Below are 18,215 nucleotides of genomic sequence, written 5' to 3' on the forward strand. Positions count from 1 at the left end.
CATCAAAATTTTTATAGAATTTACAATTTCGAGAATGCTCCTCCGAAATAGTTATACCTACAGATAACTATGTATACTCCACACTTATTCTATTATCCTCACTATATATATTACTTCACACTTCTCATAAACAATCCTAACTATCCTTAGCACAAGACAACATTGCTTCTACAACATATTCCTATAACTTCTTGAAAGAATAAAAAAATACGAACGAAGCGACCGCCAGTGAAACGAGAAATAGCAAAAGCGACAAAAGGAACAAGATAACCGCATCGAGTTCACAAAATACATGGCAGTTCGTCATAGGTAGCAATTAACGGAGGGATCGATGGTAGAGTATCCGGCCACGTAACGGGTGAAATTCATCCTTGGTCCAAGCTCGATCACGCCGGCGGATCGCGACCACGGAAGGACAAAAGCGGCCACGGCAGCAAGATGGCGGTCCATGGATCGGTAGGCGCGTCCGTGAATGCAGTTGGCCCGAGCTACGACCAATCAGCGACGCGGTTAAACCACGTCCGTGCGGTTACGCGGCCACGCCAGCAGCCACGCCGCCGCGAGTCGGCGCGTCAGGGACGCGGCCCAGCAATTGAAATGCGGCTCGCCGCCGGCCGCCAGTTGCCCGTCGACTTGTGCCCCGTGCGGTACTCTTCACGTGCTCTTTTTTTCCTCCCGACTTCTTCTCGCCCCCTCTGGTTCCATTGCTCGCGTTCGAAAACGCGCATATACGCGGCATGGCAACGAAAAGGTAGAAGGGTTCCTGGAGAAGGGGATCAAGTCGCGGTTCAGAATTTTGTGGTTCCAGTTTCGGCCGGACAAGTGTGGTTTCCGTTTGGTGATTTTGATTTTCGGAACACAACGTGATCAGGATATTGGAGAATGGAAGTTGGAGATGAATAGAAAGAAGGTTTCGGGCGGAAGAAGATTGTGATTTGGAATAACGGATTGTGGTTTTTGAAACGGAAGATTTGGAGGAATTGTAGTATATTGTAAGAGAAGAATAATTTGGATTGGACTTGAAGAGGCGTTTTTTTTTTTTGGATACTGTTTGAGATGCAGCTGAAGATTTTTGAATTTGGAGTGTCGTACTTGAAGAATTACATAATTATATTGGAATGAGAAAGACAGTGAATTGTGAACAGCCTTTGTAGATTTCCAAAGGCAAAAAAGTGAAGAGGACATAAGATCGTTAAGAAATTGAATTCTGTTTGAAGAATGTCAAATATTATAAAGATCGTATAGGGTACAAAGACATCAAATACTGTGAAGACAGTAACGTGTATAAGTGACGTTTAATGGAAAATGTTCTGCAAAATACAGTATTAAGTCTGATAAAAAAGTACTTGTAACTAGTAAGTTCAATGTATAAAGAAATATAGTTGTATCAATCTTAAATACAATATCTCTTGTAACAGGAATTATCATATGTATATGTAGTAGTGCAAAGGAAAAAGCATTTATATTAGAAATAAGTAGTTTAGCAGTTACTAACACATGCTGACGATGGACTTATCGATGCACACACACATTTTAATATACACATGATTATAAATACTTATTACACACTACAAAATAACGGTACCCCTTATTATTCATATAATGCAATTTTAATACAATTTTTTCACGGCGACGTTTCTTTAGAATTCATAAATTCACTTTTAATAGAGCAATAAATATTCATATCGAATTTCATAAGCGCAGAATCGCTACGACGCAATTCAGTATCGTTAAAACATAACTCGACAAGTACGATCAAGAAGAAATATATTATTCATAGTAAAGTATTTGAAAATCCGGAAGAGAATATTTAAAAAATAACGAAACATTGTCATCCTGCGTCTGAAGTGAAGTTTGAAGAATCATCAAACTCGTCGCACAAGAAGAAAAAATACAAAAGCTGTAGAATTATGGAAGGACAGATCGCGTGTTAATTGTTACCGTAAGATCTGAAATCCGAAAACAAAAATGGACTCTAACGTAGAGGAAACGGAATTGGACGTCGGATCAGCGAGCGACGAACTCGAATCTTCGATCGGAGAATCGAAGTTACCGCGGCGACCAACGCCAAAACCCTTCACGATCGAGAGTTTGATCGGTAATTGTGGTACACAGAAAGGAAGCTGCGAAGCAGGAACACAAGGAGAGAAGACGAATGAAAATGAAGAGGATTCTGATCGAGATAGGGAATATCTTTATCAGAGACACTACTTGGCGACCGCGGCTGCCAGCGCATTACCTCCTGGTTGGTTTGTTTAACATGGCATGCAAACTATCTCTTGCTCTCAATTATTTGGAAAACTTCGAAATACACTTTGTACGATACTCTTCTTCGAATCATTATATTCTTTTCTATTTGATCTTTTTTCAATAAAATCTTTCCTTTTTTCCGTTTTAACAGCTTCAAAATTATGCACATATTTCGTTCTAGGTGGTAATCGTAGATTTTATACATTTAGGCTTCATTATAGTTAAATAACAGTTGTAGATTTTATATGTTTTTTGTTCGACACATTGTTATTATATTATTATGTGGTAATTTATCGATTTCTGTTTTTAGTGAAAATCATATTATACAGTTACCAGTTTTAAGACTCGTAATAACTTCGTAAATTATAAAATAGAACGTTATTAAGATTTATAGATTTGAAAAGGTCTAAGTGTTCCGACGGTTAAAATTGTCAAGTTGCTTTAATCTTATATTAGTTATTCAGTCATCACAACTGTTATAATATGGCAGCTGCGATAGCCCAAACTAGATTATAAGGCTGTATAACCGGCTATTGGAGCATATCATGATATAGTAGGTATCATATATAATCAGAGATCATAATATATGATAGACTACTTTCTTATCTTGCATAATTATGGCGTACTGGTGTTAATTATACTCATTTTCATATTCATTTATTCCAGATTACATTTAATTACGCTTAATTTTTCTTAATTTAATATTAATAATTGACTAATTTACTTATCATTTATACAGGCTCTTTATGTCATGTTATTTCAATTATGTCTTTTATGGATGCTTCATAAAAAACTACTGCGTTCTAAAATCACTTGATAACGTTAATTCATAACTTAAATATTGATTAGATTATCGCTTATGTGAATTATTTCTTTCGTCAAGAGCGACAGGAAACGATGGGTTTAACTGTTACTAGACCTCTCAATTTATACAAAGTAGAAAATAAAATGATCGAGCATGCTTCGTTAACGATTAATTGCCCGTTACATATTCTACAACCGCTTTTTCATTTTGAATCTTGCAACTACCGGATGTAGCATGCATAATTTAATCCGTGAACGTCCTACTTTTGCCGCAGAACGAAGTCTACTTAAAATAAGTTCCACTGAACGCCGTCTTAAAATGTTACGTCATCTTAAGAACGCGATAAGCTCCAAATTTATATAGTATAGGTATAGCAACATTATACATTTTCCGTTTTACAGATCATTGGCCACTGATTAAATCGTATTACGTATATCACATAATTCAAATACAAATGAAATAATTCCTCATTAGAGTATCTCACAATCAGTTACGTCAAATGTTGTCTATATATGTCATAGAAGTATTATTAGTAGCACTCGTTGAAATGCATATCATGATAGCGATAGTCTTCATATGATTTAAAACAATAAAAGAAATATGAATTTATATCGTAGAGAAAGCAGAGCAAATTAAGAGAAATATTTCACTTTAAACGTGAAAACCTTTCTTCGAAGATTAAAGAATAGATATTACATAATTAATTAATAACTAATCCACTATAAAGTGATTGAGAGTCGTAAATTGTTGTGTGAAAGATAATAATTAGGAAACAGTTACAAGATATGCAATATTTAAATATTCGAAGATTAAAAGATATTAAATATTTGTAGCATTTAATTCACGATAAAACCATTGGTATTCGCAAGCTGTTGTATCCAGAATTATAGCTACAATTATAAATACATTTACGAGAACGAAGAATAAAATATATTTCACAATATTCACAATAAATTTATTGATAATTAACACTTTTAACGTATTAGTTACACTAAGTCGAGTGATGTTGTAGAAATTATTCAGGAAATATTGATTAGTCTTCTCTATTTCAGGTTTTGGAGTGCCACTCGGATTGTACGGTGCATGGCTACCAATGCGGATGTACGGCAGCGGCGGTACTTCCGGTGTTCCAATGTTACCGGCGCATACCTCTGCCAGTTATCCGTCTCACCAGGATCTCTATCAGAATCGGTTGTCGCAGCATCTTGGTCCAGGAACGAATCATCTCCAGGGTGCGGCTTATCCGACCGCTTGTCAGCGTGGCTTGAATCATCGTGGCTCGACCAGCTTCACAGATAGCGAGGACGATGGTAGTATCGATTCACCGGCATCACCTGCTCACGATCTTTCTAAATCGAGACATGGTAAGTTTTTGTATAAAACGTATAGCGCAATATTTGTTTCTTCTTTATGTTTCGTTTCTTTAACAATAAGCTTTATTTCCCCGCAATTTTTAACGCTTGTATGGTAGAATTTCGCTCCTTTTCATGTAAACAAAATTTTATTAAGCGATTGTTTAGCCGAACTTCTGCGAATTATATGAAATGTTTGTTTCTTAATTTGTGCACACAAATAGAGTGCCACGCCATACATTTATGACTGAAACTATTTGATGCTGAAGCTCTTGAATGCTTCTATGTGAATATTTTTATGTAAGTTGCAATATTTTAAAAAAAGAGTGCAACGTTTTGTTGATTGTAACTACTAATTTAAACTGGCTATTGATAATGGAATGTTTTTTTAATTCTGTTGAAGCGAGTCTCACTTCTAGGAAAACTCTACATCTTCTCTAGTATTTAGTTTTTGGCACAACGATTCTCTTTACAGCGGCTTCTTTGGTCTCTATTATAGTACCGCGGAAAGATCGCCGACATACAGACAATGTCGACGATAAAGCGCAAATACCGACAAGCCGAAAGGGTCGGAAAACTTCAATAGGCCTCACGGCCATGAATATATTTCGGCACCGCTGTCGTTGATCGTCAGTTAGTTACCGAACAGTTAAGAGTCAAAAATCGTTAATGGAGAGTTGTCACATCACACTACCGCATTAAGTTCACGTTAAATAATCATCGTTTTCTGTTTAATCCACTATAATAAATCCAGCTACCAATACGTTATCACATAGGATAGAAACCACTAGAAATCCTAATTTCTAACATTTCTGAATAAAGAATTTCTATAATGGAAATCCACGCGTGTGCACTCTCTATTTCCAGATATATAAAACCTCAACAAATTCAATTTTGTAGTCAACAATGTATCAAACAGCAGTACATTTAAATACATATTGATTAATTTGAAATTATTCATACTCCGTGTAATCTTCTTTCGTTCTTTCGACAAGCAATAGTTCTTCTCAGGGATGCTGTCGAACAGTTGTTTAACAAAATCGTTTCATGCATACTGTATTTCTCTTGTTATTATTTGAAAGAACTGCTATATATCTGTAGCTACATATAAGTCATAGGTCGTGGCGAAGCGATAGGGTCTCATGTTGTTGTTGTGCCTGGGAACACGGACACCGCCTCGACACACGAAAATAACGTTAGACTACCTGTAGGCAAAAACAATGTCGCCGTGGAGGACAATGGTCGTTCTAAGAGAAATTTGAATCTTCCGACCCCCCCCCCCCCGACCAGTATAAATAAACAGACACGATCGCGAGCGGGCAGTTATTATCATCGAATTATTACCGAGATATTACCGAGTCATTATTTGCGAATTAACGGAGTATACGAGTCTTTGAGTTATCTGCGAGCATTTTATTATCTATCTTTGCGACTACGATTGTACGAACGTCTATCGACGGTATTTATAAACCTTTATATTAATATATATTCTAAATACACTTGACGGTTGCAATAACAATCTTTTTCATCGTTATAATTTAAATCCAATCTCCTCACATCATCCGCCACATATCTCTGATTTAAAAGTAAGCTTAGAAATTAAAACCTTGTGAACAGGTTCCACAATAAACGATGGAAAGAATATCTAAAGATTCATTTCCACCTAATACTATGAAAAAATATTTTTTAGGAATACGTAAATGAGACAAATAGTATTAACAATTTATTCTAATTCAATTCTTTAATACAAAAAATATCTTCCATGTATCACTTAAATATTTTTCTTATGTGAAAAAATTACGTTGTTTTTTCCTTTCTTGTAAAAAATTTACACGTGTAATTTCCAAAATGAATAAATATTCTCTCACAGCATGTATTATGCTACTTGAGATTGGATATCTTCGATTCTGATGATTTATTAACGGCGATGCACCGTCATGCGAACGGGATCGTGAAATACCTATTTATTTATATTCTCCTATTAACTTACAGCCGGTAATTCTATATTCGAAGCACGAGCAAGCTCTATACCATAGCACGACGTCTGACGGTAGTTAGTGTTAACAGGATGCGGGAGTGATCGTTTCAATTATTTCTAGGACTGACGAAACATGGTAGCAATTAGTAATTAAAATAAACGTCGATCGATGAGATTCTCATTAGGATAGTAACGGATTCCCTTACGGCGTTCTGGCTTTCATGAACTTGCTTCTCAATGAAAGCTTTGATTCTTCGGCTGTGAAGAACATGATGCATTTGTTGTTCATTAACAAAGTTTTGGACAGCAAATATACTCAATGATTTTCATTCACATAACTTTGTATTTTTATTCGCATAATTTCGCAAAAACCGGAAGAAAGTGGTGGAATAAGTAAGAGAATAGAGTAGATAAGATAAGGTTAAAGTTACGCGGAGTTGTATTGTGTCATTGAAAAGGAGAGGATAGTATTTTATGAAACAATTGGAATTTTGTAGTATAATATCGTTGATTCTTCGACACAAAAATTTTCTTAAGCGATACTACATTTTTATTAAAGATATCAAACAAAGATGAACACCGTGAATGAACTTTATCGCGATTCATTATCGAGCATTCGTTTGAAAGTCTCGTTCGGAGAATTTCTTCTGTACATACCATCCAGAATGATTTCACGGAAAATATATTCGATAAATTATCGATCGGATCGGAGAAATTTCCGAACATCGCCCTTGTGTTCGAGGAACAGGGGTTCTTCCTCGAATGTTCGTTCGGCGTTTGAAATTCGGCCAGGATTCACCGAGTACCGTATCACGTACTGTAAACGCGTGTGCGTACAGAATTTTACACGTGTGTGGGAGCTGTATGAGATTTGACTTTGGGACGTCTATAATTTATGCACGCTACTGTGGATCTCGGGCCCTTTGCCGCCTTCGATCGTGGCGACTGCGATCGTAGTCGAGGATACGCTCCTGGAATCCGTAAGCGATTCATTGCAATTTCTGTCGATTCGTGTTTCTCGGATAACATTCGTTTTTCTTCCCCTTTTTTACCTATTAAAGAAAGGTAACAGAAGAAAGTCTGGATTTTTAATGTGCCATCTTTGAATTTCTCTTTTACCTTAGACTTGAAAGTAATGATTTTGAAATGAAATCAGTGAAGTTTGTAACCGAGGAACTAAATAAGTATTATATTAATAAAATTAAAGATTATAATTGCTCGAAAGAGTATTATTCGAGTTAATGAACTCTGATCACGAATCAACGAAGTCACGTAACACGTTGCTTGCTTACTAATCACTTTTCGTTCCCATTTCGTTCAATTTATTATTCCCTTCCTCCTCCGAAGTACAGTGCACGAAATAATCGAAGAATCATCCACGTAAATTAATTTAAACTTTGGTTATGCTACTAATTGGAATGACTTGAAATAGATGCATTTTCATTATCTAAAATAACCGTTTGGTACATCATATGCTTCTTTCTATAAGATGACCACATTAAATATTATTTATTTTTCAAGAAGTATAAAATCTTATTAAGATTCATTTTGTACGCATTAACAAGATCTATGTTTCATTAAACATAATCTTTTTTCAGATATGAACTATGTATATTTTTGTCTTCTATTTTGCATACGAGTGTCATATATCTCTTATATCTTGTATTTTATATTTATTACATATCACATGCCTCTTATATCTCATAAAATTTGATAAACGTATACGCGTACTAGCCAACTTATGAATTCACGTGAGACTTTAACGAAAGTATGTTCTATTAAATAATGCAAATTAAATACAAATTTAAATTTCATTACCTACTTATGGATACCTTGACTACTAAGCGATCTTGTCTATTAAATACATCTAACAAGTAGATCTTCATCTTTTTCGACCAAAGTCTAATTGACACTCTATCTTGTGACAGTCTTGAAAGCTAAAGTAAATTACTCTACTATTTATAACTTCTCACCATATTCTACCTAAAATTTACCTCCTTGCTCACTAGTAAGAAGTTAGTTTTCATTTTCCTACCGTATATTATTTCAACTTCTCAATCAAGAAATACGCGACCGCTTAATTGTTTGGAGCGGCGCGAATAAACCCGTAATGGGTCGTGATGGGTTGTTTGGTCGTGTCGTATAAATGGAAGGGGGTATTGGATGTTCGATGGAAAGTCGAAACTCGCCGATCACGTATTTCCGAAGGTGGCGGGGGCGAACGGACGATCGACGAAGTCGCGCGCATTTATTCGTGGCCGATCACTTTTTATTGATGTACCGCCGACCGAGGCGATTTCGTATGCGCAACGAAATGGCTTCGAGGAATCTGTCATCGGTCATTTATGACGCACCGTGCCGAACCGGTGTGCCGATCGTTACGACGAACACGCCGATCGAGACGTATGCCCTCTCTATTCTTGGCCCCCGACCATCGGAAACGATTCACCTGAATTGTTGCTTCTTCTCGTTCGGCTCTCTGTGTTTTCGGTTTATTGTTTTACGTTTGTCTCCCCCCCCCTCCTTTTCTCGTGTCTGATTGTGTTACAAAGAGCTTTCAATAGAGGAAGTTCTGACGTGATTTAACAGTTTAACCTGTTAAGTGGAGAAGATGAGTTTAGTCGTCGTTCGAATTCCTAATATCTTAGACATAGTAATTTCTTTATCTATAGATCCCCTGTTTTTAACGGCCATTTTCATCGTTCTTTGAAATAAATTGCATTATCACTGGACTGTGAATGTTTATGCATTTAAAAGTGTAAAAATGTGCAGAGTGCATGTGATATGCTGAAACGTATGAAATATCTGAAATAAAGTGTTCACTGTGATATTTTGCGTAGAAAGTTCTCGCTTAAATTTTATTTCTTTAATTAACTATATAAAAATGTTCACCGAAATAAATACTTTGTTTAATTTGTGAATAAACTTATTCTTGGTGCTTTTTATACCATTTCTTATCTGTAGATGCAGGCATTTTTGTTTGCGTGTCCAATGAAATTGAGAAAATCTAAGGTCACAAGATGTAGGTCTCCTGCTTCGACTATTTATTCACTTTGCAATTAACTTTACCTTTAATTTACCTTTGACTTAAACAAAACAATGGCTTACAGAGTAATTAATCCTTTCTTTTACTTATGTTAAATTATGAAATAGCTGTTATGTTAAATTCTAGCCATCGCTACAATTTCATTATTTCACAGTCAATTTTAGACCGTTTCCAAACAATCTATTTGGCTTTCAGGTTTCATTCACCAAATTGCCGCGTCAGTTTTATATACTTAGTTTCCACTTAAGAGATGATCGATCGCACTTTTATGTAATTCTATTTGCGTGTCGTCTGGACTGCTTTTAAATGAACCACGATGAGTCTTAAAACAGCTTCAATCTCTCTAATGAAATTCGTAATTATGTCATTCAGTTTGCAGGAATGCAAATATATGAATGAATCATATAAAATTGTGTTCATGTGTACACTTTCACACGCAGAGCTTGAATTTTTTATCTTTAATTCGATTCATCTCAAAGTTTGTCAAATGAAAAAGCTATTTTCACATGAAATTAAATGCAAAGGTGAGGTTATATTGAAATTCCAATCAGAAATTTTGTAAAGTAAATTTCATGAAAATGAATATGATATTTATATCTGCTTTGTGAAAAGAAGATAGATGAAATGCTCAACTGAAGATCCTGTTCTGTTTTATAAAATTGATGATCGCATATTTATATTTCTGTTTTAAAATTAGCAGAATATGCTGTCGAACCAGAATGTGAAATGATACAGAATCTATAGGAATGTATCTATTTTTCACGACTGATCGTTAATACCATGCAATTTATACGTAGGTATAACAGCATTAAGACGAAGATGAAAGGATAAAAGTTTACGAACTATATCTAACTGTTCGTTTGGAGTTTTTAATGAAATTTTCTTCCGTTAAGAGGGTGATGGACGTTGCATTGAAAAGCGGCTTAGCTGACACGACAAATTAATCACATTAACAGAACTTTCTAAAAGAAGAACGAATTTTGAAAACGAATAGAATTGGACCGACATATCGATTGCGAATTAAATGAAATTACTCTGTGGACGATTTCTCGAATGAATAAGACTTCTTCGTTCTTAGATAGCTTAGATAGATTATCTTAGATTCTTAGATGAATTACAGAATTCATAGCATTTTAAAGAACTCCTTGCAATGGGAAGATGCATTAGAAAGACACGACGTATCTAGTCATTTTTCAGAGATTAATATATGAATTGATTATCGTATAAGTAGAAGTGAAAAGTCGCGCAAGAGCCTGACAAGTTTACTTTATACTCTAGATCACATTTGATAATTTCCTTTTCTTAAAATTTATAGCATTAAATTTCTATTTGTGAAGTTTCCTTTTCGTTGAATGTTTATGTACTTTATATACCTTTGAGACATGGTAGATAAGCTTCTTATTTTCGAGGAACGATATTTTTTTTCACAAACCGTTTGTGATTTCTTCTTTTACATTTTTTTAAATTAAAAGAAAGATTTATTCTCCTTTAAAAATGTCCAACATACACAGTTTGCGTTGCTTAGCGGTAATCTATGTAGAAAATTCTGTGTTACCTGTTTTGTTTCGGCGAAATTGAAATTTGGTATCGGGTAATGTAAATTTCATTTGCATTATAAACGTGTTATAAACTTTTTGGTTGAAATTGGAAATTAATTGTTACATGTATACATGTATCATATAATCATATATATCATACATATCAAGAATTGAATGTATCGCAGATAAAGAATTCCCTCACAGTGTAAAGATTCAAATAAAACATAAATAGCTGTTTCAGTGGCTTCCAGTTTCCATTAAAAATTTGTAATATATTGATTGAATCAGGACAATCAACTTCACGATTCCAATAAACGATGTCGTCTGCTTGTTAGGTAGCATGGTTTATTTAGTAGTTATCCAGGTAAATCACAGTAACATATTCGCATTGATCGCATGTTTGAATGACGTCAGACGTGAAATTAACTAAAAAGCAAGAAATAAGAGGAATTGAAGTCATTATGTGACATATCCAGAAATAAATCTAATCACCGATTCGCCCTGTGAAACATGTACGATGACTGCTTTCCACAAATCCAGCGAGTATCGTTCGAATTGCATAAAGATTTAGAATATTTCATTTCTGACAAACGAACATAAATTAATCTTATTTGATGAAACTGCGATTGAAATATTAATATCTTTCCTAAATACTAAATCCTTTACAAGTAAATAATATGCGACAAAGAGTGAGTTAACAGTTTTTTATAATATACAATATCTACTCTTAGTAATATTTATAATAATATTTATATAGTACTTACTACAATTTCTGCTAGTAAAAAGAACATAAATTAATTTTATTTTTCTTTATGAAATCACAATGCTAAATACTATGTCTTTCTTGAATTTTGAATTCCCTGTACAAAATTGTAACAAACAATTTTCTACACATTTTTCATACTATAGGTATATATTATTTTTTCATTATCGAACAATTCGAAAAGAGACAATTCTGCTTTTCTAGTAGAATTTTTGATTTTTGACTTTTTTTTTTCTTATTTATTACCCACCGTGATGTCCGTGACGAGTAACATGGCAAGGGAGGATCGCCTTGCGTTGCTATTTGCAAGGAGAAACCAAATTCTGACTAGAAAAAAAAACGTTGTCCCCTTGCGGGAACATGGTCTGAATTGGATCCTTCGATTGGTCGATACACTTAATGGTCTTACGAGACAGAAGATTTGTCGAACACAAACCGTATATCATCCACGTCAGTACCAACAATTAAGTTTAATTAAGTCGAAAATGATCGTCTGGACTTATTTGCTCACGCGAAAAGTGTTGAAGGTTGGTTTTTTAATTATTTTCCAATATGTTTTATGTCGTATTGATTTTATCGCCTCATTTTCATCGAAGACCATATTGGGACACGTAAAATTAGTTTGTTGATCTAATAAATAGTTTGTATAAAATGCAACCACATTGCTATAACCTAAATATATCTTCGTGTCTGTGAATTATAAAAGTACTTATGGTTCGACGATACTTCTATCGACAAAACTAGCGAGTTTAAATATTTCATTAGTATTTTAAATACTCATTAGAGTATGAGTGAGAGATTTTTAATCTTCGCGACTAAACTGCACCATCCCAATTATTGTAGCCATTGATACAATTTTCTCATATGAAATACATACATGCATATTTTCACAGACTGTATATATATAGATATAAAGTAGATAGGTAGATAATATTTACTATAAAGTTCTTTCTCCTTAACGTTTAAAATTGTACCTAATTTAAACGTTTTTTCTACAAATATAGGTGTTTTATTTCTCTGAATTTTTAATCTAGTATTTACACTTTTAGACACGTCATCAGTTGAAATTATCTAGTAAAAATATTTGACGAACGAAAAATTATTGAGAAGAAAAATAAAAAGTAACAATAGTAATGAGTTAACAAGAAATGTTCAACTTTTGACACAATAAAGTTATCGATATAACTATACAAAAAAAGTATCCTATTACATAATTAATTCTATTTCAAGCCGTAAATACTGCGAATGTAACGTCATAAGATAATAGCTCAATGCTTTCTTTGTCATGAAACTCGAAATGATTACTTAACGATCATACGACGAAGAAGATTATACTTTGTTGAACCAGATTATACCAGTTGTTATAATATTCGTATGAGTTTCACTTGTTCTCACTGGAATACAAAAAAGATAATTTTCTATCCGTCAGGGTAAAATATGACAGTTTCCACGTACGATTGTAAAAAGACCTATTCAGGAAATACGTATATCTGTTTCTATTTTTCAAAACATTCACTGAAGAAGAATATATCATGAAGATGTATAGTTGTACAGCGCCATTCCGACGGGTGTAGAAACCGGATCGAACTCCGATCTGGCGGATCGCCAGTATCTTGGTGAACACTTCACTCGAGCGGGCATACAGAATGCACTATACTGCATATCTTCCTCATAATCGCAAGGAATAATAAAAATCTAGCAATTTGCTGAAGAAGACCCTGATCGTGCTATAGCAGTTATCATGTTATTAAATTCTTCAATACAAAATCTGTATACATATCTATTTGGAGTAGTGAAACTCTATAGAATTTATATTCTTTATTTCCTCTTTTGTTTTGTATTAATTTGAAGACTTTATATGATTTTTCGTAGCTGGTGTTCAAGTCAATGGTGAAAACATTATATGTATTCTCGAAATTATTATTCAAAGAATAGTTACAAAAGAATAATGTTTAAGGAAGTAAAATGACGTAAAAGGTATCGCAATAATAATGATAAGGTATTGAAGGAAAGAATACAATAATGAAACCTCTATGGAATTTTCGAGTACACGTATACGATTACAAATATAAAAAGACACATCTCTGCTTTTCGTAATAACAATCTAAATTCAGTTGTTTAATTAAATCTTTTTCCAGAAATGTTTCAACTCTTCCAGACACAACGGTACAATTTTTGTACCACCTCTGTTTTGCGATTGTCACACGCCGAAAAATTGTACCACCAGCATAAAATATTTTTTAATAAACCTGCGTTTTCAATTTGTTAAAAACACAGACTTAAAGAACATGATTTGTTGTATCAGTAATATTGAAACAGTTCTGTGCCTTTCATACCAAGAAGAGTTGAAACTAGAATAGAAAGTAAAACAGAAAACTCCGTAAATAAAATATCGGAGCTCCATTTACGCCTCTAGAATATATTTCCCCCGCTGCGATAGACATTTAGAGTCACTTAAATAACAGGATTCGCGGCCGTGTCGCAACCAATAGGTTAAAAGTCGATTCCTCGATTCTTAAACGTCTTCGGGAACCAAACAACAACTTCGCCCGTCCCGGTATCGAACAATTGCTCTATCCAACCTTAATAGCGAAGAAATAGTGCAGAATAGAGATGTAACGGTATCGTTTGAACGATCGATCAGCTCGATTCTCCTATCGTACAAAATGTAAAGACCATGAGAGGACAACGCCCGAACGTTTGTTCGTTGTACTTGCCAGAGAATATCGCGGACTCGTCTCTCGTTCGCGGAAGCGTATGGCCCATTCAATCGAAACTCTTTGAATTAATAAACACGCGGGTGCATCAAACTCCAGCTGCGTTAACTTAGCCGCGGAACTTTGTGTTCCGCTTCGTACTACGCGTCGCGTCCTACGGTCGTAAACACGAAAATGAATAAAAGACGGAAGCTATAATCTCGACGACACGTAGGTAGTTGTTGAGAAGACATTTATGTGGTCATTAATTCTGATATGTTTATCGTACTTTTAGAAGAATAATTTGCAAGATAATTTCGCGATTTCTATTAATTTATAGTTGGAGATTACAGAAGAAGAGTACGCTAAGATAGATTTTTCATTTTTTATTGGAAAAAGATTTAAAAACTTTTGTACATTGATCCTGTATGTTGAGAAAATTACCTTTTTATTTGATTTTGGGATTAAAGACATGTATTTTTTCATACCATTCAAAATGTTGCTGACAATATTAAAATATTGATTAAATTGATGATGGCGCTTTTCACGTTTGTATTTTCCACATGCTTGGAAGAACTGTTTATGATTAAAATCGTTTAAAATTATTGTAATACAAGATGAAAGTGGATTATCTTATATTACAGTTATATTATATAGTAACAGTTATATTATATTATATAGTTTCATATAATTTGCATCGGAAAAAGTTTCGAAAACAAACGAGTTGTACTTTGAGTAGAGCTTTCTGAATTTTTTAGAATTTTTTAAAGATCACATAGGATTACTCTATATTTTTAGTTTATTGGTCAGTTTTAAACATTTTTAGAATGCTTTTATGTAATTATAAATAATCTATTTTCTGCCGTAATTAATCTACTAAGCCACGATCTAGTTTAAAAATCGTAGAATGATTCCTATTTTCCTTTCATGTTACTGATATCTTTCAAGTTCCGTATATCGATCGTGTTTCACAGTATTGTTAAGTACTTTAATTCATAATTTCCATAAACAGCTATGATGACTAAAGATTCTGAATAATCTATAGCACCCGGTTGAACTTCTATCAACTTCAATATAACCACACTTCTTCCTAGAATTCCTCACTTCGCTATAACCATTTTCAAAGGAAACTTTATGCTCGAGTTCTTTCAATGTTGTATCCATATGGCTACTGAAGTGTATAAAATGCAGTGAAATTATAAAATAATATAGTTTGTAACGCCGTTTACAGTAAGTAAAGTGCTCAGCTGGCTGGTAAAAAGGCACAAGAAAAGAGAATAGAACACGTGGAAAATAACAAAGGTAACGGGTGAGACTTCGATCGAGAGGCATACGCTTTCTGATCGAACGAGTTGCATGTCTCACATATTAAATCTTCTTCTTCTTAAACTATATTACTGTTAATTAGTTTCCCGTGAGTCCCTGTGTAATAGTCTAACTATTCACTGACCTGGAATTCAACAAAATAACGACCTATCGAAAGTAATCTTTATTTAAAATGGTTAAATGAAAATTGCATTGAGTGACCTTAAAATTACTAAGGGGGAAATTTAAAAATTTTTCAAGATACACGCACTGACGCCTCAACTCAATAAAAATTCAAAGATTAATTATGAAACATAAAATATAAGAATGCTTGTTGTACAATATATTCAACTTCGGAGTACCAATTTTTATGCGAATAATTTTGTATATTATATTCAGCCTTTTCTGATTAGTAGGCTGCAGATTTGTATTGGGAAATTTGTAAAATTCAAAACTGCATATGCACACAATATGCAAAATCATGTAAAATATTCTAATTATAGTACTCGTTGTAATATTTAATAGACGAAATAAACTTCTATATCTTACTTCTTTAACTGTATTCATAAAAGTACGAATTATAAATATTCGTAGTTCTTTGATAAACCTAAAACTAATTATCATTCACTAAACCCGCTTTCCAAAAACATTCTTCATTCATAATCCGCGTTGATTCCAGGTTCAGAAAATGGTCGCGCTTCAGCGGACAGCGAGGACGAGGGCGGAGGATTGAGCGTCGCTGGTGAGGGTCACGACGCGACCGACACGATGTCTAGCAACGCATCCAGCAACGTGAGTCCGGGGGGATCCTTAGAGAACGGTCAAAGCACGTCAACAAGCGGATCCAGTAACAACAAAGCCAGACGCAGACGAACAGCCTTCACTTCTGAACAACTACTAGAACTCGAGCGAGAATTTCACGCGAAGAAATATCTCAGTCTAACCGAAAGATCGCATATCGCTCACGCTCTAAAATTATCAGAGGTCCAGGTGAAGATCTGGTTCCAAAATCGGAGAGCTAAATGGAAAAGGGTGAAAGCAGGATTGAGCGGTGGAGGGGTTGGGTCTAGTGCAAGTAACATGGCCACTGCTGGTACATCCAATAGACATAATGGAGTTGCTGGACAACATTCTGGAAATGGTACCAGGATCGTCGTACCCATTCCAGTGCACGTTAGTCGATTGGCAGTGAGATCTCACCACCATCATTTGGAGAAATGCGCCAGGCCGCCTAGAGTTAGGCCAACGACGGATAGTCCTACGTCCAGCGCCTCGTCGTCGGTACTCGGAGACGCTCTTGGATTGGTCAATTCGTCCATCAACTTGAGTGGACAAGTGCAAAGTCCTCTGAGCAGCGGAGTTGGAATCGGAGTTGGTGTCGGACTAAGAGCGTTTACGGTACCCTCTCATCGAGGAGGACTCAGCTCTTCCGGCAGGTAGTGAAAGCTACGAAGTGAACTGTGAACGCGGGACTAATTGCAGATTCGTGGTGAGAATTGTAATCTTTGAGTATTTATGAGCAAGTTTAGTGATGAAAGAAGTGAGTTTTTGGAACAGATGGATGGTGTAGGTGGATATTTCATAACGATAGGTGATATTTGTGGAATTGTATGGTGGTCTGGTATCATTGTGTGAAGGTGAGTGGTGAGAAGTAATGGGAAATTTAAAAGTAAAACTGCCGATGGTTTATAATTCGTTGTTCGAATAACTTGTATGTACCATTCTTACAAATGTGGTATATAATAGTAGTTCCTTAACAGCAAGATGCTATTTAGCTACACTGTTTTATCTTTAACAGTTTTCAATTTCAGATATCTACTAAATACGAGATTCAAAATCGAGATGGGAATTTGTATTACAAATTACGACTTATATTTTTACATCTAATCATTTCTCTAGATCATCTTTCTCTCATCACTCAATTTCTGTATTATGATCCATCAAGTCATCTCAAAATCGTCTGATTTTCTATCATATCCAACGACAACAATAAATTGATCAACTTGTAAATATATATACCTATGTTAACAGGGAAGAATTATGTAAATAGCTTTCGCACAGACTGTATATCCCGTATACGGACCGTAGATCGTATTTGTAGATAATTTCTTTACGTTTAAGCAAACCTCTGCTCTATCCTAGAAGCACTGTTACCACGATATCGATATTGATCGAGCGTGCGATTGCCGCAGCTGCATCAGGGATACGGAGCGGAAGAACAGCGAAAGTGTATATCAAGAAGGCAATAAAACGTGCGAATATCATGTGGAATATCATAGTGTATTCATGAATGTATACCATATCGCAGATCCCTAACTTAATCCGCGTTAATTTTAGTATCGTTAAAGGTTCACAAAGAGACTTGTTATTTTGCAATTTTTCACGAGTTATATATCGTACAAGATAGTTAAGAAGACGCTTTTATTATTCATTCGCGAGTTAAGACGCATGTACATTCCGTGCTTATTTCGAGTGGCCTTCT

At 34.8% G+C, this 18,215-nt stretch overlaps 1 protein-coding gene across 1 annotated transcript; it reads left to right on the plus strand.

Annotated features, from left to right (window-relative positions):
* The first annotated feature begins 165 nt into the window (after positions 1-165).
* On the plus strand, positions 166-18,006 carry LOC132910367 (homeobox protein unplugged). Its single transcript, XM_060966016.1, has 3 exons — positions 166-2,245; positions 4,108-4,419; positions 16,413-18,006. Exons 1-3 carry the CDS (start codon positions 1,969-1,971, stop codon positions 17,171-17,173), a joined length of 1,350 nt encoding a protein of 449 aa, XP_060821999.1. The 5' UTR covers positions 166-1,968; the 3' UTR covers positions 17,174-18,006.
* Positions 18,007-18,215: the final 209 nt, after the last annotated feature.

The sequence above is a fragment of the Bombus pascuorum genome, chromosome 9 (assembly GCF_905332965.1).
Source record: "Bombus pascuorum chromosome 9, iyBomPasc1.1, whole genome shotgun sequence".
Classification (NCBI taxonomy): Eukaryota; Metazoa; Arthropoda; class Insecta; order Hymenoptera; family Apidae; genus Bombus; species Bombus pascuorum.